We start from the raw sequence: 20,153 nt of genomic DNA on the forward strand, positions 1-20,153 counted from the left end.
AATTAGTGATTAGTATTTTAACGCAGACACGCTTGGCAAACGGTGGCAATTAAACGAGCCTAACCTGCAGACCCACACTCGACAGTTAGGTGCCGTTGACCTTGGCCAAAAGGTAAGGGGTTACCCAGCAGCTCCTCCGACTCCTCCTTTTCCTCCGACTTCCGCGATGCAAAGCGGCTCTAACGGCGAACCGCAACGAAAGTAAATCAGCAAATGGAATCATCTCAGGTGGGGCTCCTCTTCGAGATTCTTTCACAACCTGCAGCAGGTGGAGAGCCCTGAGAGCCACGAGAATGCGGTTGGCTGGCTATGCTCTTCTACACAGAGGAAAAGTCCTAAGACTAAGAAATACTTTTTAAAGAAAATGTGGTTTTTTATAAAAAATTTCATACACTAGCAAAACATAAATATGAAACCATTTCAAATATAATGGTATGTTAATATACCATTGTTGAAAAATAATATACAATACATATACAGTTTAATAACTTTGATATCACAATGATATATCATTTTAGGGCATTGTGTCCAAGTATCTATGGATACGACAATGCCCCATTTATCCTTTTTCTTTTCCTGCAAATGATTTTTTTCCGTTAAGATCTAGCCCCATCTTCGGGATTTTCCTCTGTGTAACCCATCGGATAGCTGGATATGTGGATGGATGGAGGAACACTTTATAAAGATCCGCACTAGCCGCGCTTGGCTTCACACCTGCTCGCATCGCGAAGAGCTGCAAACCAGCGTCCGCAAAAGTTATAAGACTCAAAAATTCAACCGGCAACGGTACTCGGAACTCCATTCGGACTATTATGTAAGATTAGGCAATCTGCGAACATACATCCAACAATCCACTTACATACTCGCCCAACTCCCCCACTTGGCGGCTGATTCTATTTGGCAAGTTGCACTTGAGTGATTTTTCGGGCTTCCAAAAAAAAAAGTCTGAAAACGGAAAACCAACAAACAGACGTGCAATATGTAAAGCGGCCCAAATGACGTAGCCGAGAAAACCCGACAAAAGCTGCCAACCAAAGATCGCGCAATATCAAAAACCATTATCGAAAGTGAGACCGAGACAAAACCCCGAAAATAAAAAAACAAACTGAGCAGTGCGAACCGTTTTGTAGCGTTTTGAGACCAACATTGGATCCGGATCGTCAACTTTTATGGCCAACGTCGCGAGGATTTGCTAAGTCTCCCCGAAATGGGCCAAGTTTTTCGGTGTCAGTTGGTCAAAGTGCGTGCCGAGCTGTGAACTGTGAACTAAAAGCCGTGATCTGCGAAAAAACGCGTTGAAAAAACCCAATTACGTTGAGCAGGTCAGTGCTTAAACTGCTCTGGAATTAAGAGGCTAAAGGGATTAAAATCAAAGAAATTCTTACAAAAGAGGTAAGTTTTATTCAGGAGAGAGTTGAGACTTTGGGAAATAGGATTAACCTTAAAATTAAATTTAGTATAATTAAAAAAAACATTTTAGTTTTTTAGCAAAAATGTTTGTAGATGAAGGATGTAGTTTTAAATAAATAACTTTTAGATTGGAAGAAATATTCTTGCTTAAGGCATACATATAGATCATGTTCATATTTTAGAGAATAAATTTTTGATATTAAATATGATTGCTTAGATATGATGTAATAGGTAGGTGTAGCCAATTTAGACATTTTCTTTACAATGTTTTAGCTTAAGTATAAAATAATAGATAATAAGGTTGGGTTCTAAAGGCTGATCTTCAAGGACTCAGCCATAACCCTTCGTATTAGTTCTGCCAGGATGAACTGTCAATGGCCTAAACCTAAACCGGTTTAGCCACCTACCAATAGCGTATTTGGAACCGTTAGCTATTTGCAATTAATGCAGCCAAAGGAAAACGGCTCAAGGTCAGTTGAAACCGATTAACTATAATTATAAAAGCCAAGTGTAGGAGCAAAGGCAGAAGAACAACAGCAACACGAGTGGCAAATAATGAAAGCCAAAAACCGAAACCAAAAACCCAAGAAGAAGAAGCGGCAACAACTTCAACTATTGCATAACAGTAGCTAGCTACAAAAGCAAAGTGAAAAAACAATAAACAAACATGAAACGAACACCAACAAGAAGTTGAAGTAATTATAACAACAATTAAGCAAACGGCGTGCGTTTTTACAGCTAAGCGAAAAGGCAGCCAAGCATTTTGCTTGCCGAGGGGTAATCATTCGCTTCGGAGGGGGAAGGGGGGCGGATCATATCGTTCATTAAAATGTAATCCAAGTTTAAGCGCAGACTAAAATCTTAGACAGGTGGGTTCTGCGTGGGCCATAATTAAACCATCGCAACGGGTGACAGTTTTATGGCTTTGACCTTAACGCCAGACGAACGTAGTTAGAAGATGATGTATCTCAAGTTGTCATTGTTCTGGCTATGGCTTGGGGGGTATGGCTTGAGATCCAACGGAAGTAACATTATGCTTGATAGGAAGAATGAGATATGACATCGAGATTATCTTGAAATCGAATTAAATGATCCTAAGAACATTTCATTTATTTAACTAAGATATACTACACTTAAAGATAACTTCCTACTTTAATATACAGTTTCGAATACCTTGATTTTAATACATATTTAATAGACAATCTTTAGATTAAATGCATCTCAAGGAAATGAGTGCCGAGAACCATTAGGAATTTATCCACATAAAACTTGTTCCATTTAATATGCTGTGCCTTACATCATATTTAATCGGTGTATATTTTCTATTATAATAAGTCAGGCTGTTTAACGTTTAAATTTTCTAACTTGGAGCCAAAGTACATTTTCTACAACATTTTTTGAAGGTGTAAAGCTTAGTTACCAAAGATAATAAAATGTCAACATTTTTAAGATTACATTACAAACCAAATGTAGAACTATAAAAAACATTATTTTACTACCATATATCAACATCATTGCTTGAACCAAGTAGCTTAACTAAGACAGTCTTGGACCATAGAAACCATACAGCAACGACCTCTATCTTTATGATCTGCCATAAATCACGTTAAGGGCATCCCATCATCGCCAAGATCTTCTATCCATGCACATTGGCCACAATTAATTTATGAAGCACAAACTTCCTTCCTGCCAGCACGCATTTGGTGTAACCAACCAGCGGCGGACAACACTTGAGTGACCACTAGCAAGGTCACCGTGGGGCAGCACCAAGCATGACGATATGATTACGATACCGATTCGCATTCCGATAATATCGAATGGTCCCCTATGGGACCTGATCTCTATTCTTGCAGCTGCCAGTCGAGTGACGGACATGAAGATGTGTAGATTGCCCAAGCAAAGGCTGCTCCTCAGGCCGGTTCTGCTGATGATGCTGCTGCTGGAGTTGCAGGTAAGGAACAGCACCTTTCACCTCTGCCTGATTGCCCAACGGAGGGGATTGCCCAAGTGGTTGCCCGATGGGAAATCTAATCTATTTAACAGTTCTTAGCATGAACTTCCTGATTAGGCCACATGAACCGTAGCCAATCGTTGGCCAATAGCCAGTTCAGCCGGTCCGCCTAACGGATATGCTCTGCTCTAATGCAGATTGCGTATCGACCGCGAGCGGAAGAAGCTTTGTCTGGCCAAAATTATGTGGCTTTGTTGCCACTGCTGCTGATGCAGCACTTTTACTGTTTTTTGTATTCTTACGCGGGCTCATAAAACCAAAGACTTGAGACACAAACTCAACCGAGTGATTTATGGCATTGCGTATACGCCCCACGCGCCGTACGCACTTTTGTAAATGCTTCTTCGTTTTTGTTTCTTTTGCAGCATCTCACCAGTGGTTTGGAACAGAGCACGGACTATTCGGTGGTTAGCAAGACAGCGGGTGTGGCCACCACCACTTCGGCACCACCCACGTTGGTGCCACCACTGCGAATCTTCAAAGGTCGCATTCAGACCACAACTCCTTCCTCGAGAAGCACACGTCCCTTGGCCACTGGATCTGATGTGCAACCGGAATTGATAGGCATCTCCTCAAAATCGTATATTTCTGGACCCACTACCCAGCCATCGAAGTTGTCCAAGAGAGCTGGTCTAGCAGGTCCTAAGAAATTCCCCAAGGATGTGCGCAATCGCAGCAGCAATGCTGTGGAGCGCAACAAACTGCAGCATGAGGTGGTGAGTATTGATTGGTTATATTATAGAATCTTTAGATTTATAAATTCCTAAAAAATAGCCCGATCATGTGCCCGACTCCTCTGGCTATATACCCCATCGTATTGGCCATCCTGTGCATTTAGATTATGGTTCTACGGGAGTGGATTCAAGTGGGGCTCCCACAGGCAGCGGAGGATATCATGCAGTGCCCTATGAAAACAGCAAGTGGCAGGAGGAGTACTGGGATCAGGAATATGCAGGGCATCAGCATCAGCACAACGGAACCAGGGTTCAGCGTAAGAACTTAAACCCATTTATTATAATACTTATTTAGTAAATCCAAATTTGGTTTTATACCTATTTTAAATATTATTATAGACATCGAAGCGGAATGTCAGGATGACTACATGAAAATACGCATTGGTTTCAATGGCTCCTTCAGTGGCTTACTTTATTCAGCTGGTTATGCCTATGATCCGGATTGCATGTACATCAATGGATCTGGTAGAGACTACTACGAGTTCTACATTCAATTAAACCGATGTGGAACCCTGGGCAAAAATTCTCTGCAAGAAGAAAGTCGCAAGAATCCCACAGTGCGTATGATTAATATTAAACTTGATCTCTAGATTTCAAGGACTTTTTATCTCTTTTAGAACTTTATGTGGAACACGGTAACAGTTCAGTATAATCCGCTAATCGAAGAGGAGTATGATGAGCACTTCAAGGTCACCTGCGAGTATGGCTATGATTTCTGGAAGACCGTGACCTTTCCCTTTCTAGATGTGGAGTAAGTATGGAAAATGGGTGTTATAGACATAGATAATAATATTTATCTTTAGGGTGGCTACTGGCAATCCAGTGGTCTTTACCTTGAGTCCACCCGAGTGCTATATGGAGATCCAGAATGGTTATGGGATTGGAGGTCCGCGAGTGACGGGTCCAGTGCGTGTGGGCGATCCCCTGACCTTGATCATCTACATGAGAAGCAAATATGGTAAATGGATTTAATCTCAGCATCTAAACTGGTCTATTAATAATGATCTTGCGATCCGCAGACGGCTTCGACATAGTGGTCAACGATTGTTATGCCCACAATGGCGCCAACAAGCGGATACAGCTCATCGATCAGCACGGCTGTCCGGTGGATGACAAGCTCATCTCACGCTTCAGGGGCTCCTGGTCGGATTCGGGAGTGTACGAGACCCAGGTGTATGCGTACATGAAGACCTTCAGGTTCACTGGGTCCCCGGCGCTCTATATCGAGTGCGATGTGCGGATGTGCCACGGGCGGTGTCCAGTAAGTTATAGCTTTTAGTTTCACATTTTTGTATATTCTTTGATAATTCAGATTGTTTAGAAATTTGTAATTCTTTGGTTGCTGAAAAGAAAGCTACATATATTATTGTGGTTTACTGGAAGATTTTCTCCAAGTTTTCCAATAAAATAATCTTTGAATTAACATATTTTATTATAATAAATTAATTTATTTTATTTATGTTTCCACAGAGCCAACCGTGTCACTGGAGAAATCTAAAGGCGGTGACCAAGCGAGATACCTCCAACATGACAGCCACTAATATCTCCATTCCTCCACTGTCCTCTGATGGCGAAGGACTAACCACGGAGAATCCACCTGCCAATTCCCTGTCCGAGAATGTGAATCTCTTCCAATCGCTGCGAGTTCTACAAGAGGGTGAAACTGATGGCGATGATGTGTATGCCCATCGACAGACGAAACCCTTATCGCCACACCAAACCTGCCTGAAGACCTCCACATTTTCGGCGCTAACCGCTGGTTGCTCAGCGATATTATGCGTGCTCACAGTAACTCTCTTCATTGCCTGTTCGAGACTAAAGCGTCGTAAGGAGTCCTCACTGTACGACTCCTACATAGCACACAAGGGACAAATCGATTGATGAAGCGCAAATGGGCCAAAATGTTGGCCTTGTTCTGAGCACATTGTGTATATAGCTTATGGCCCACGAAATTCTGTTTTAGTTAGAGCTAAGTTTGCTGTAGTATTTTTTAGGTTCTGCGTGCTAGTTTTAAGTTTTGATTTTGCCAACTATGATCGTGAGTGGACAAAACTCGCGGTTTCTAAAAATTATAAACATTTTTAAATTCTACGTTTCTTAATAAATAAAATATTTAAAAGAGATGTTTTGAAAGAAAATTAGTTTTGTTTTACTAATTTTGTATTGTGTATATATATACAACTCAAACAATGGATTTCAGAAGGCTAATGAGTTAAGGAAATGGTACCTTATTATATTAAGTGCATTATGTATATATGTTCACTGCGTTGCAATCTTCTGACTGAATTCATTACACCCGATCATCATTTTTTAATTCGATATATCTACGCTACATCCTTAACTAATTTTACTTACATGTATTTTTGATCTACTACAAAGCATTGCCTACTTATGGGCTGCATTAAAAAGTTTCAGTACTTGGTATTGTTAAAAAATAGTTCCTGCCTTTAGGCTCCTCTTTAAAATCGATTTAATATTTTCAAATCGAGATATTACTGTGGCCTTTGGAGGCGGGTTTTTGAGTTACTGTTTATGCCGCCCCATGGGGCAGGCATAAGGAAGTCGAAGGTGACTCGTGCCACCTGTAGCACTTCCTCATGGGACCGGCTTTATCCTCAGCCATTGACACGTCCATTTTCGGTGCTTTTGAGAGCTTGTCATCGTAGAGCCATCGAGATTTATGTGTTTTGACTGCTTTTTTGTCGGTCGTGCGCTTAGCCGCATGATTTTCGTTTGTTGTTGCCTCGAAGACTCAAAGTTTGACACAAATTTTCGACTGCGGCGCGCCGCAAAACATTGCCAAAAAGTGTTAATATGGTTGAGGACTTTTAATATTGCAAAACAACCGCCACTGCTAAAGCAACTGCGATGCATTTTAGCATCAGCCGCAGAAATACACTGCTAATTGTGCAATTTTCGATGGCCTGCTCATTTCGCCTCTTTTATTGTTTTGGCAAACGCTCTTCGCCTGTTCTTGGGTGTAAAAATTAACACGGAATCGGCCAAAAAGAGCCAACGGCTAATTAATTTATTTGGCTGTGCGAAAACAAACAAAAGAATCTCGACACAAACAATCCAAATATGTTTATGATATCACATTACACTTATGCGCAGAATGGCATTTTTTTTTCACACACAGTTTTGCATACAATGATTGTTGGCTGTGGATTTTTTGCGCATTTATGATTAATGACAGTTTAAGAAGCGAGTGAGCAAAACACACTAATTGAATCATAAGGTGGAAGTGGCAGTCTAAAAATTTTAAAAATGCCGCGACATGCCTTCTCACCAATATTTCTTTGCATAACGACCCCGCCCAGTGGGTTTTTGGGTGATTTCTCCACCATTTCTAGGCCATCTCGAGCACGTAGATCGCTGCGGCTAACTATGGCTAAAAAGGCGACCTTGAGCAAAGTGTTTCAATTGAATGCAGCGAAATGATTAACTAAAAATTTATGAAGATACAGAAATTAATTTGATGTAATTTGCGTTGGCGTTGGCTGCTGCCATTGATTTTATCGCTCTCCAGCGGGCCAGGGGAATATCTTGCCTCCAACTGCTGGTGACACCAAAATGGCACCCAAATTGCGCCAACCGAGCCACACAAAGGCTTCAAAGTTGTGCTTTTTATGCGATTTAGAGGCGACCTTAGAGTTTTTGCCTTTGCTGTGGCTGGTGCTATGGCTTTTGCCCAGCGCAGCCGCATGTCTCATAACTTGCACGTTCGTGGCCTGAGTTTTTCGTCTTTGGTTGCATTGTATTGCGCTGTCATGCGCACATGAAAATCATCATCAGCCTCAGCTAGCCAAAGAAACGCCGAAGAAAAACCACTCGGAAAAAAGCGATAGTTTTTCACTGCAAGTTATCAAGTCAAAATGTATCAATTGCAGCTAGTAGAAAAATTACCTTCGGTGTTTTTAAATAAATGTATTAAATTTATATTAATAATTTATTGTCTGTTTTCCAGCATTTAATTTTACAGCTACATATACTTCATTAAATGGGAATAGCAACATCCATTTATAAAAAAAATAATAGCTCTTCAAATGTCATACAATTTCTTGTAGTGCATCACAGGCAACTTCAGTAACTCTGTAAAAATCAGTAATGTAAAAATATGCTTTCATTACCAAACGTCTAGCTCAACGTATAACACATATGGCATGTATAATGTTTTCCTTTGGGCAACTCATCGTTGTCTTTCTTTTTTTTAAAGTTTTTCCTGTGCAGAGAATCTTTAAACTCTGTACATTTTACACTTGTACTTGGTTTTTTACCCACCCTTAGTAGATTAAATAAATTGAGCAGTTATCAATCAATTCACGGAAGCTTACAAGCCACCAGCCATTTGGTAATATAACTCAAAATGTAATTAAAGGTTGAGACGTGCTGACAGCTGAATGAGAGTTGGAAACCGAAAAGGTCAAAATTATTGCCTTACCATAAAAAAGCTATAGAAGAATGGGCCTGCATTATAAGATAACTGGAACAAATTCAGCCCAAAACCATTGAAACCATTGAATCTGTAATCTTTTATAAAACCTCAACATTTTAGTGCACATTATCTTAATAATTTAGGCACCATGAGGAACTGCGCTTTGCTAATGACACCCACCGGCGATTAAGACGAAAAAAAACTATGAAATAACGAATTAAAAGCCACGCCCACTCGACCTTTTGAGGCGTTGCCTTTGTTCGTTAGTTTTGTTGTTGTTGTTCGCTTAATTTATAGGCCCAAGTGTTGTCATAATTAAAAATTTTTATAACACAATAAAGCGAGATTATTAGATAGCGGAAGCATTCTTCCATTTACTTTTCGCAATCACTGTGGTGGAAACTTTTTATTGGTGGGGGCGGCAACTCTGGAGGCCAAGCACATGTAAACAAAACTCATAAACAGCTGATAAGGCCAACTGCTTTTGTTTACAAACTAAAGATTAGCTGAAGTGTGGGTTTCGGAAAACACCTCTTGATAAGAGAGAGCTTTTCCATTTTCCCTCTCAGTTATCCGTGATTTTTGCGACTGCGCATTGGCCAATTTTTTCAGATTTGGCTGCTGCGCTCTAGAAAGTCAGAATCCCATTGATTTTTATCCAGAATCCCGAAGTAGAGTTCTTAATCCGCACCCAAACTGACGGCTCCAGCTCAAGACGAAAAGTTCGGAAGGAAAATTCCTGAAATTCTGGTGCAAATTGAGCAAAGAATTGAAAAATAAATATCCAAAATCAAGAGAAGCTTGATACAAGGTGAAGTGTGACGTTTTCAAGATGTTTGCCTGGATTTAAGGCTGAAATTTTGTGTCTACAGTTTTTGGGGCGTGGGCCCAGCCAACCCGAAACTGCAAATTAGCCATGTCCCTGGAGTAAGTGAAAAGTGGGAAAAATCATGGAGTCTTCCAGCAAATCCTGGCTGCTGTGCAGCATTCTCCTGATCCTGGCCATCACTTTGGGTACGTACTTTGGGCTGCGAAGGGAAGGACTGGGAGACTGCCCCGCCCCTTTCGGGCTGGGGCGGTTATGTAATAAAGAAGTAAAAAAATACCGAGAGGACCCTAACAACTTTGTTAACTTTGCTAACCGTTTCTTAGTCCCCGCAAAAAAAAACAAAAAAGAAAAACTATCTCTCTATTTCTCTTCTCCTAGCTAGCTTACGATTTTACAGCAATGATTTGATTTTTTTCTTAAATTTACGCTTTGCGCTGGCAGCGCCGCCTTAACAAGTTCTCCAAGCTCTCATCGCCAACCACCAAGAACCAAGAACCAACTACCACCGGCCCTTCAGCTCCTGGCATCCAACGTTTTGTGTATATAGCTTAGCCACACTACCCCCCAAATGAACAACAACAACAACAGTACTGGGATATAGTAGCCTTATATCCAGTAGACCAGCAACAACAACCAGAACAACCGCCACACAAATCTCAACTTGCGATTGCCCGATAAAAATGAGACTTGGAGAATCTGCCAAAGCGTCGCTGCTGCAGCGCTGCAAACGAAAAAAAAAATACCGAAATTATAACCGAATCACAACTGCGCTAGTCATCAACTCTTTGTAAACTATATATATATATTCCGTAATCTCAAGTAGAACTCCTCATAGCACGACCCCGCATTCAGTCAAGTGCCGTCCCACAGACTAGATCTTCTGCCATAGCTATATCTTCTATCTATATATAGATTCACTTAACCTTAGCTTAGCTCTAGCTATCTCTCTCTCGCTCTCGCTCTCTCTGTCTCTTTCGCTCCCGCTCTACGACTCTCTCGAATCCAATGCTCGACAACTGTAAACTTCTGTACCTGAACCAAACTATCAAACCATACTTCCAGTACACCTGCATACTCGTCTTACTCTATGAATATTTTACTTATATATATGATTCCCCAGCTATAATCGCTTTTGTAATTAAACCTTTCTCCAGAGTCCCCTCTGCATCTCTCTCGCTCGCTCTCTCTCTATTTGACTCTCTATCACTCTGTCTCTGTCCAACCCCCAAATAAAAAATATATCCCTGACTGTGTATCTACGAAAAGCGTGGTAGCCAAGGTCCTTGAGGGACCCGCAGGATGGGTGGTGGCATACTACATCCCGAACGACCACCGCAACCGAAATGAACAGCAACCGAAAAGAAACAGAAAATGCAAATCATACGAAAATGCAATGAACTGAACCAACAATGCATACATATATATATATATACGTGTATATAAAGATTTCTGTATCAACTGCCGAATCTTAATTCATACTCCTTCTCTTCTGAGCAGTCCAAGAAGTAACGAAAAGAAAAGCAAATAGAAATTGTAGTCGAAATTCGCATAGACAGAACCCCCCATTCAGGCTTAGAGTTATATATGCTATATAAGAAAAAAACAAACATTAGTATATTCACTCACCCGCATACAAACACACCGACACACACACACACACAGAGTCATTCGCTTAGTATCATCATCATATGTACCCACCCCAAAAATCATATCGTTCACCTAGCGTAAAGTGCAACTCCAAAAAAACGAGTTTCGAAAGTCATGCACCCACACTGTAGCAGAAGTTTGTGCTCCATATATGAGACCGCACACACACACTCGAAAGACAAGGATAACCCGGTCACACACACATGCAGCGAAGAGTATGGGCCCCAGCATCCCTGAGCTTTTCACGCTCCCTTCCTTCCGCTCTCTCTTGCTCTCTCCCTCTCTCGAAGGACACCGCGTGGAGCTTTTCCGGATAAAGTTCGCTCAGCTGTCAAACAGAAAGGAAAACAACTGTAACCAGGGACTATGGCCATCTCAGTCCCTCGTAGAGTATAGAAGAAGAGAAACTCCCGTTAGGTTCCTAGAACGTCCCTGTTCGGGCGCCACTTAAAGTGTTGCACTTTGTTAAGCACAAGTTACCGAATAGCTAGCTCTATAGCCTTGCTACCGTAGTACTTTTTTGAGCCAGGACTCTGCTCTAGGACTGTAAGAACCACGAGGCACTCGCATTAAACCATCCACCATGCGGGGGGCGGGGGTCCCAAGGACCTCTTCCCCTGCCCATAGTTCTTGTTTAATGGAAGTGCCTCCCATGCGGCGTATACTCAACGTAGGCCAGAACAACAGCAACAACATCAACAGTGCCACGTGCACACCACCACCACCACAACAGACACCCACCTGCACCACCCAAAAATAATAATACAGCCACAGATAAATAAACCACAATCGAGCGGTTCTCATGTGTCGTCCATTTTAGTTTTACTTTCCCAATCAAAATTCCAAAATGATGCTGAAGTTGAAGACGAAGAATCGGTTTATAATGTCTGAAAATGCCTCTGTCCTATCTGTCTATCTCTCTCAGTCTCTCTCTTTCACTCTTCCTCTCTCTCTCTCTCTCTGTCTCTTGCTCTGTCTCTGTCTAACTCTATCTGTCTATAAGCTAAATCATCCCAAGAGCCCATTCAAAATAAAATCTAAAAAAAAGAACAACATGAAAAACTTAAACAAAGAATACAACAACTTTGCTCATCCGTTCGTTTCTTTGTTTCTCTGTATTTTCTTTCATTTCTTTTGCCTTTTGGAACCCCATGCGTTATTTGTGTGCCCAAACATTATGTTCTGATTAAACCTATATCCCCCGATCCCCGATTCCCGAATGTTTGTGTACTCTCTTGCGTTCTTTTGCTTTCGCTTCCGTTTCCGTTTTCCGTTGTGTTTTTTAGTCAGTGCATCCGAAGATGAAGAGCGCTTGGTGCGTGACCTCTTTCGAGGCTACAATAAACTCATACGACCCGTACAGAATATGACACAAAAAGTTGGAGTAAGATTTGGTTTGGCGTTCGTACAGCTAATCAATGTCGTAAGTGTTCTCAAAATCAATTTGTCAAACAAAAAACCAAATGAATAATAACAATAAGATTATGCTAATAAAAGAAAAACAAAAATCATAACTAACATTCGTAGAGTGTAAATGTGTTTTCGAGTTCTGTTCCTAACAAATTCTTCAGTTTCGTTGCTGTCATAATCGTCCATCTGAAAAAAAAGCATCATACAAACATACAAAAACACACACACGCCCATTAACAGTCAGCAAACCCCACACACACAGACACACACACATGCACTGGCTGCTCCCTCGGCCACGCCCCCTCCCCCGGTCGGAGAGGGGGGCGGGAGGAGGGGCGCATCCAAAGTTTTCAGTTTCGGTTATGCTTTGTAAATAATTACGTACACGTTGTCTTGACTTTGTATGTTTGTAGTGAACTTGATGCTAGTAAATCAAATACGAAATACAAATACTAACCCTAAACAATTAAGATTAAACAAGCAAAACAAACTAACCAACTAACTAACTAACTAAAGTAAAGCCACATGCGAAATAATGTCTTAACTACCTTCCCACCCGCTCTCTCTCGATTTCTCGATTGTGTACGCCAAAAATTCGATTCGATTTCGATTCGTTTCGAATCTCAAATGCAAATCGTACCCGTACTCCGTACTTCGTACCGTTCTCTCACACCACCAACCAACCAACTAAACCACCAACCAACCAACCAAACCACCAACCAACCACCAAACCACCACCATCTGATCACAATCAAAAAACGAATTCCCGAAAAAAAAAAAACGAAAATCGAAAACCGATCAAGAATGAGAAAAATCAAATTATGAAATCAAACGTTTGGTTACGTTTGGTTTGGTACGACTACCAGCTGCAGTGGGATGAGGCCGACTACGGCGGCATCGGGGTTTTGCGTCTGCCCCCCGACAAGGTTTGGAAGCCGGACATAGTGCTCTTCAATAAGTGAGTAAATGGCCATATTCTAGCTAACCCATCTACTCCAAAACTCTGTACACTAATAAAGACAAAAAAAATATATATAGATACCGTAGGCGAAAGTCGGAGCTTTCATCGTAATACTCCATATGATACCATATAGTAATACCTTACTTTTCCGCCGACAGTGCCGATGGCAACTACGAGGTGCGCTACAAGTCCAACGTGCTGATCTATCCAACGGGAGAGGTTCTCTGGGTTCCTCCGGCCATTTACCAGAGCTCCTGCACCATCGATGTGACCTACTTCCCCTTCGATCAGCAGACCTGCATCATGAAGTTCGGATCGTGGACCTTTAATGGGGATCAGGTGTCTCTGGCCCTGTACAACAACAAGAACTTTGTGGATCTATCGGATTACTGGAAGTCGGGCACCTGGGACATTATAGAGGTACCTGCCTATCTGAACGTCTACGAGGGCGACAGCAACCATCCCACGGAAACTGACATCACTTTCTACATCATCATCCGGCGGAAGACTCTCTTCTACACCGTGAATTTGATTCTGCCCACTGTGCTCATTTCGTTCCTCTGCGTTTTGGTATTTTACCTGCCAGCCGAGGCCGGCGAAAAGGTAAGATAACGATCATCGATCGATGATCGAATCTCGTTTATAGAGGGTATAGTCTAACAAGGGTGGGGAATACACTTAAACATGTCTTAAATATTCCTAACTGGCCTAGGGCTTGTCAAACCTTTAGTTTTTGATTAAATTAATGATCATAGAATCTTCATTAACAACATTAATTAATAGAACTTCAATATCTGGTTTTTAATTTGACCAATTCCAAAACAAAAGATTGATCAGATCCAATTCGTTACGCCACTGCGGTTAATATTTTGATGTATAGTAAAAAAAATAATTTTAATTAGTGATGATGATGCTCGTTTTCTGGAATGTTATTTAAAGCTAAAGTGTTTTTGGTAATTTGAATTACTAGCTTCGAGTAAAGTATGATTTCCAGCTTATACTAACCAGTAAGGCGACGGTTTTTCCCTCAGTGTGTGGATCGCTTATTGCTTGGGTGACGGGTGGGGTCAAGGCTTTAACCTGATCGGTTAATAACGATTTGTGTCCCCAGGTTACGCTCGGAATTAGCATTTTGCTGTCACTGGTTGTGTTCCTGCTGCTGGTGTCAAAGATTCTGCCGCCGACGTCGCTGGTGCTGCCGCTGATCGCCAAGTATCTGCTGTTCACCTTCATTATGAACACGGTGTCCATCCTGGTGACCGTGATCATCATCAACTGGAACTTCCGGGGGCCGCGCACCCACCGCATGCCCATGTACATCCGCTCCATCTTCCTGCACTACCTGCCCGCCTTCCTCTTCATGAAGCGCCCCCGGAAGACCCGCCTGCGCTGGATGATGGAGATGCCCGGCATGAGCATGCCCGCCCATCCCCATCCCTCCTACGGCTCGCCGGCCGAGCTGCCCAAGCATATCAGCGCCATCGGGGGCAAGCAGTCCAAGATGGAGGTCATGGAGCTGTCCGACCTGCACCACCCCAACTGCAAGATCAACCGCAAGGTCAACAGCGGCGGGGAGCTGGGCCTGGGCGACGGGTGTCGCCGGGAGAGCGAGTCCTCCGACTCCATCCTGCTCTCCCCGGAGGCCAGCAAGGCCACCGAGGCCGTGGAGTTCATCGCCGAGCACTTGCGGAACGAGGATCTCTATATTCAGGTGAGATGGAGGTCTTAGAAAACAATAATACGAGTGTTAGGAATGATAGTTTCCTATTTGATTTGGATTTTTAAAATATAGTACTACTAAATATTTAAACCGTCCAGAAAATGGTTTTAAAGAGAATTTGTATTATATATTAGTTCCCTCTGTTGCCATATAAGCTAGAAACCTTGAAACACAAAAGCTTACGATTTTTAGAAACAAAGCAAAAAATTTTATTCCAAATAAATCCTTTAATTGATTAGTCATTTCATGGTAAGAAACATATATAAAGCCACTATGTTTAAAAATCATAAAGAGGAACTGAAAATAAAGGTGGTCCTTTTTTAATATATAATTACCATTTTCAGGGATAAATAACAACTCAAATAACTTTGGAAAAATTGCAATTCAAACTAACATTTTTCTACTTACCTTATGATAATCCCTCCAATCTTCAGACCCGCGAAGACTGGAAGTACGTGGCCATGGTGATCGATCGCTTGCAGCTGTACATCTTCTTCATTGTGACCACCGCCGGAACGGTGGGCATTCTGATGGATGCCCCGCATATTTTCGAGTACGTGGATCAGGACCGGATCATCGAGATTTACAGGGGAAAGTAAGCTAGTGAGGACTTGGAGCAGCCGGGGGCTGATTGAAATGGTTAACAGCATTGCAAACGCAACAATAATAAGCAAACGAGATATTGACACAGAGGAGAACAATGAAAAATTGCCACAATTAATGCGGATTTTTAGATTTTAATAATTCAAGAACACTAAACGATACTTGCTTGAGCAGCATTAACACCTAAAATAACTAACTAATATTAACTCTTTTTGGTAAACACACGAATTGGAACACTGAAAAAAACACACACTAAACAGTCGTCAAGTAAAACGAATAAGCAAATACATAATAATTCACCAGCAGCAACAAATGTTAAACAGATAAATCAAAACAACAACCTAGTGGAATTGTGAGTAAATTTATAATTTTTAAAACGAACTTAGCTAATATAGACATATAGAATGAAGTTTAGTTTAAGAGCAATAAATGAATTCCCAAAAACTTTGTTATGTTGTGCCAAAAACGTAATCATAAGTAATCGCAGTTTTACGCATGAGATTTAAGAATGGAAACACCCCGAATCAATTTGTAAATGCTTCTCAATCGATCGATCGCAGCTAGCATAAAGATCGACTTAATCGGAGGCTCCGTGGAATCGTAGACCAAAGATGCCCGGAGCCAACATGAAACCAATAAAAATGCAAAGTTAATTAAGAAAACCGTCTATTAATTTCCACAGCCGCATCGCGCATACGCCGCGTGTTACGCGCTTGGTCACTTGGCTTATTAACTAATTGATATGGGCATAATATTTTATTTTATTGGCCAACTGGAGAATGTCGATTGTTAAGCTTGCAAAGTCAATAAACATCAAAGTAGTAAACGGGAAGGGGCCAATTATGTAAGCACGATTCTAACAGATATTGGCCATATGTGTTTGGTTCGGTAAGTAACGTTTTTCGAAAGATATTCGCACATTAATCATCCGCCCACGTAGCCATTTGGTGTGAATTCTGTCGGCTCCCATCGGACCTAATTAGCCAAACACATAAACCCGGCCAGAAATTCCCCCATTTGGTTCCTGGTTGGAGGCACTCAAGACTAAAATCACTAACTAGTACGCGCTGCTATTGACTTACAAACGTCGCCGATTACCAGATACAGATATAGATACAGTATCTCTGTCCTCACCTGTGGCTACATCCACATCAAAGGTTGCAGCATCACGACGATGACGACTGAGCCCGATTGAGCCAAAACTCGTATTCGTATTCGTCTGGCTGACTCAAAACTTCGGCATCTAACTGAGACTGAAACGTCGGAGACGACTTAGCCAACTTAGGGGCTGCTCTTGGCCAGGCCGGTATAAATGCGCCAAGGGAGAACATTTGGGCATCATTCGATTTCTGATTTTGCAACGAAGACGTCGCATCGGCATCGGCTGGGAAAAAAAGGCCCCCGTGGAAAAATAAAACTCGTGTGCGGTTCCGTCTGCGAAACCGGTAATAATTCGATTCGCTGAGTGGTTTTGTGTTTTAGGAAAACTCGGAAAAACCGCGTTTGCTTAGCATCTTTGCAGAAATGGTGAGTTCGCTGGCAGTCGGGAAAATGCCTCCGGTTTCATCTCAGTTATCTTGCAGCGCTGTTTCCTGCCTCTGGTGGCCCTGCTCTTGGCGGCGGGCGTCCACGCGGATGTCTCCCACCTGGACACGGATCTCCAGGAGGATGGCTATCACTACAAGCAGCCGTCGGTGCCTTTTCCGCCTCCGGGCTCGGGAAATGGCATTGAGGACTCGGGAATAGGGTCAGGACCTGCTCCTTCGGCCCCGTCTCCATCTTATGGTCCTCCCCAGACACAACCACCTCGTCCTCCACCACCGCAGCCCACTCCCACGGCTCCTGGTCCTTCCTACGGACCTCCTCAGACGCAGCCACCTCGTCCTCCACCACAGCCAACTCCCTCGGCTCCGGCTCCATCGCCATCATATGGACCACCGCAGACACAACCTCCTCGTCCTCCGCCGCAGCCCACTCCTTCGGCTCCAGCTCCATCTCCATCTTATGGACCCCCGCAGACACAGCCACCTCGTCCTCCACCGCAGCCCACACCCTCGGCTCCGGCTCCATCATACGGACCTCCGCAGCCTCAGCCACCGGCACCACAGCCACCATCCCCGCAGCCTGGACCGGAGTACCTGCCTCCAGATCAGCCCAAGCCACGTCCCACTCCCTCGCGTCCTCAGCCGCCGCCACCACCACCACCACCGAGGCCACAGCCCACTCCAGGATACGGTCCTCCACCACCAGCGCCGCCACCAAGGCCTCAGCCAACTCCTGGCTATGGACCACCACCACCACCACCTCCGCCAAGGCCGCAACCCACGCCAGGATACGGACCACCACCACCACCACCTCCGCCAAGGCCGCAACCCACGCCAGGATACGGACCACCACCACCCGGACCTTCTCCTCCTGCTCCACCACGCCCACAGCCACCCAGTCCTCCAGCACCACGCCCACAGCCAGGAGCTGAGTACCTGCCGCCCCCTGGCGACAATGAGGTGACCCCGACTCAACCGCAGCCAACTGCACCAGTGCCGGAGTACGGACCACCACCGTCGCCGCCTGCTCCTCCCGCAGGACCCACCTATCAGCCACGCCCACCGGCACCACCAGCACCGCCAGCACCTACTTATCAGCCACGCCCACCGGCACCTGCACCACCAGCACCTGCACCAGGACCCACTTATCAGCCACGTCCACCAAGTCCTCCGGCACCACCTGCACCAACCTACCAGCCACGCCCTCCAGCACCACCTGCACCCGCCCCAGGACCCACCTATCAACCACGACCCCCAGCACCACCTGCACCTGCTCCAGGACCCACCTACCAGCCACGCCCACCAGCACCACCTGCTCCACCCACCCAGGAGTACGGACCACCGCCCACCGATGAGGCGGGTTCCCTGGGACCCGATGGCTACAACTACAACAAGCCTGCCAGACCATTTACCTTCTAGAAAAGTTCTCAAAACCACTGTCCTGTGAGCCACCATTGGACCCCCTGAAAACCCCAACCACTCAAATATTTTTCCAAATAAAAACAAATCTCAAAAAAGCCAAAGTCAAAGCTGGATATGTCAATCACTCGGGGGATTCGCTGGTGGGTCAATGTCCCAGCATCCAAAACGACCTTCTGGGGCGTCACTTTTGACAGGCATTACATGGGGATAAATTAACATCATCTTTGATAAAGCAGTTAAGAAATCTAAAGATGCAAAAATAAATATATTTTATTTTTGATAAAATAAAAGTCTTGAAAAGTGGTTCTATAGGATTAAGAAAATATTTTGTAAGCCATCTATCTTTTTTCATATTTACTTTAAAATTCCCAATTTTGTTGCAGTGCAGGCAGATGGCCTAGCCGAAATACCAGTGGTTCAAGTGCAGTCCCCAGACACCACCCAGTGGTGCATTGTTGGTGGACCGGTGGTGGTCAGTTGGTAGGTCAAATCAATCAACCTAGGGGCGCCATAAATCAGAGGCGGAAATTCCGAGAGTCTCAAGCAGCCGTGAAACGTTCTCAGGCCGGCTTTGTTTGCAATAACTATAAACCCATAACGACCATATATATATATATATAGACAGATATATATATACCTAATATCGATGAGAGCCCATAATGATTGCAACTGGCATAGCCACAGACATTGCATCCATACATGGGTCACTCAAGGTGCCGGCGGAGCCAAAATAAATATGAGCGAGTCGATCGATGATCGGCAATTGGCGACGACTCAATTCCCACCGGCTGTCGTCAGTCGCCAGGTTCATCAGTCATTTAGTCAATCTACCAGTTGGCTTAGTCAATAAATTGAGTTAGCCGTGGCAACTTCATTAGGTTGCCCAAAAATAAAGATAAACAAGAGGGGAAAAATGCTGAAAACCGAAAACTGCAACTGCAACTGCGGGTTGTGCAACGATTTTCGAATAGGGTTTTTTTTCTTCTGTGAGAGGGGTTTGCAGGCGGGTACTTTGCCACTAATTACATAAGCCACATACACCAAAACGGCCTTCAATTTCGCTGGACACGGGGGCGCCCTAAGCCTCACTCACAGCTCGATCTGAGCCATTTGATTAACGTCTTAACGAGCGGCTTGGGTGTGATTTATGTTGTCAGGCATCGGATCTGCAGCTGCACTTAGACTTAGCTTTTTGCGTGATTTATGATTACGGCACGGCACTTGAAAAGATTGGGCATGACAAGAGATTCGCCACGCATTGTTTGCCCCGCTTCGATAATTATGCGATGTAAATTACAGCGCTACAAATGGGAGTACTAGGCCCCAAAAAGAATCAGCAGCTGACCCTAGATAATTTCTGTGTCATGACGATTCGAATTCTGACTCTGATTCTAGTTCCCTCCGATTCCATCCGGGTGTAAATTTCC

General features: G+C 43.6%; 3 protein-coding genes across 5 annotated transcripts; all 3 read left to right on the forward strand.

Moving 5' to 3' along the window:
* The first annotated feature begins 1,261 nt into the window (after positions 1-1,261).
* LOC119552761 lies at positions 1,262-6,173 on the forward strand. The gene is made up of 9 exons (XM_037862564.1): positions 1,262-1,392; positions 3,264-3,361; positions 3,787-4,137; positions 4,196-4,412; positions 4,495-4,712; positions 4,773-4,906; positions 4,959-5,113; positions 5,175-5,416; positions 5,626-6,173. The coding sequence occupies exons 2-9, from the start codon at positions 3,284-3,286 to the stop codon at positions 6,034-6,036; spliced, it is 1,806 nt and encodes a 601-aa protein (XP_037718492.1). The 5' UTR covers positions 1,262-1,392; positions 3,264-3,283; the 3' UTR covers positions 6,037-6,173.
* Positions 6,174-9,243: 3,070 nt separating this feature from the next.
* Positions 9,244-16,204, forward strand: LOC119552763 (acetylcholine receptor subunit beta-like 1). Of its 2 annotated transcripts, XM_037862566.1 has the most exons (7): positions 9,244-9,401; positions 9,463-9,604; positions 12,353-12,489; positions 13,280-13,434; positions 13,596-14,040; positions 14,549-15,148; positions 15,592-16,204. In XM_037862566.1, the coding sequence occupies exons 2-7, from the start codon at positions 9,541-9,543 to the stop codon at positions 15,754-15,756; spliced, it is 1,566 nt and encodes a 521-aa protein (XP_037718494.1). In that variant the 5' UTR covers positions 9,244-9,401; positions 9,463-9,540; the 3' UTR covers positions 15,757-16,204. The 2 variants fall into 2 exon arrangements, with proteins under 2 accessions (XP_037718494.1, XP_037718493.1); XM_037862565.1 differs by lacking the exon at positions 9,244-9,401 and having other exon boundaries at positions 9,464-12,489.
* Positions 16,205-17,092: 888 nt separating this feature from the next.
* LOC119554812 (extensin) lies at positions 17,093-18,827 on the forward strand. Of its 2 annotated transcripts, XM_037865863.1 has the most exons (3): positions 17,093-17,287; positions 17,344-18,091; positions 18,143-18,827. In XM_037865863.1, the coding sequence occupies exons 1-3, from the start codon at positions 17,285-17,287 to the stop codon at positions 18,721-18,723; spliced, it is 1,332 nt and encodes a 443-aa protein (XP_037721791.1). In that variant the 5' UTR covers positions 17,093-17,284; the 3' UTR covers positions 18,724-18,827. The 2 variants fall into 2 exon arrangements, with proteins under 2 accessions (XP_037721791.1, XP_037721790.1); XM_037865862.1 differs by having other exon boundaries at positions 17,094-17,287; positions 17,344-18,827.
* The last annotated feature ends 1,326 nt before the right edge of the window (positions 18,828-20,153 follow it).

This window comes from Drosophila subpulchrella, chromosome 3L (genome assembly GCF_014743375.2).
Source record: "Drosophila subpulchrella strain 33 F10 #4 breed RU33 chromosome 3L, RU_Dsub_v1.1 Primary Assembly, whole genome shotgun sequence".
Classification (NCBI taxonomy): domain Eukaryota; kingdom Metazoa; phylum Arthropoda; class Insecta; order Diptera; family Drosophilidae; genus Drosophila; species Drosophila subpulchrella.